Here is a 1,222-nt window from a genome sequence, read left to right as displayed (position 1 = left end):
ACCCACCCTGTACCAGGTACACGACGCCGGCGCCGTAGAAAGAAAAGTGAGATAAAAAGAAGGGACCCCGCTCATCCAAAACCTAACAGAAGCGGCTACAATTTCTTCTTTTCTGAGCAGCATGCAAGACTCAAACCACTTTACCCAGGGAAGGATAGAGAGATCAGTAGGATGATTGGGGAGCTATGGAACAAAATAAATGATTCCCAAAAAGCGGTAGGAAATTTTTACATCTTATGTTTGATTCCATTTCCTTTGTGCCATTTCTCCTGATTAACCTTTTGAGTTCATTGATTTCTCTGCTGACCAGGTTTATCAGGATAAAGCTCTTAAAGATAAAGAAAGATACAAAATAGAAATGGAGGGTTATCGAGAGAGATTGAGAACGGGGAAAGTTATTATTGACGCAGTTCCACTGCAGCAGTGGATACCAGGTAAAGATTCCGAGATGGTGGAAGCAAGTGTCAGAACTGAGGAAATTGGAAGGGGGTCTCTTCAGAATGAAGTCTGTTCCAGTGAAAGTGATTCTGAGGATGATGATAGAACTGCAGAAAAAGATTCGGACATGGAAACTTCTCCAGTATAGGGATTGGGTGCTGATTCTGGCGACATGGATATTGTGGAGACTTCAGCTGAGGTGACAGGTTTTAAGTTATCCAAGAGAGATGAGGATGTTGGAAAGGCTGGCAACTCAACCATGGAAAACTAGGAGAGCACTGTACTTGAGACTCGGAAAGAAAACGCACATGGTGACAGACATTGAAACTCTTACGGTAATTTTACCTTCTAGTTTTCTTAATTGCCTAGAACTCATTCCTTTTATTTTTCGGAGGTAGTGTTAGTCATGATATAGTGTAGAGCAGGGGTTTTATATCGAACTTCTGACAGATTGGTGGTAAGGTGAAATCTTGACGCATTTGTCGAACATTGCGGTTTCATCTCTCAACCTATGCTCTAATTGCAGTTTCTGGAATGATATTTTATGAGAGTTAGATCATTACTTCTTGTTCATTGAAATGGGAGGATCAGATTTTAAATGATATGTGCAGCTTCTTGTGGATCATGGATAATTTCTATCATTAAATTTACAAGTGTGATTTACATGCCTAATCACATCACATATTGACTCTCCAAAATGTGTTCACAAATGTGATAGTGATGTGTTGCATACAGAGATCCTAATGCTGATACATTAAATTTACAAGTGTGATTTACATTCCAG

At 39.9% G+C, this 1,222-nt stretch overlaps 1 protein-coding gene across 1 annotated transcript in view; it reads left to right on the top strand.

The window, feature by feature from the left end:
* Positions 1-586, top strand: part of LOC105140515 (HMG (high mobility group) box protein with ARID/BRIGHT DNA-binding domain-containing protein) — a 19,689-nt gene extending 19,103 nt beyond the window's left edge. The window contains exons 6-7 of the mRNA XM_011047384.1: positions 17-216; positions 311-586. Coding sequence (XP_011045686.1) covers positions 17-216; positions 311-586 — 476 coding nt within the window. The remainder of the gene's footprint in view (positions 1-16; positions 217-310) is intronic.
* The last annotated feature ends 636 nt before the right edge of the window (positions 587-1,222 follow it).

This window comes from Populus euphratica, unplaced genomic scaffold (assembly GCF_000495115.2).
Source record: "Populus euphratica unplaced genomic scaffold, PopEup_1.0 scaffold274.1, whole genome shotgun sequence".
Classification (NCBI taxonomy): domain Eukaryota; kingdom Viridiplantae; phylum Streptophyta; class Magnoliopsida; order Malpighiales; family Salicaceae; genus Populus; species Populus euphratica.
The sequence above is the reverse complement of the archived record's forward strand: the minus strand, read 5'-3'. Positions and strand labels throughout refer to the sequence as shown.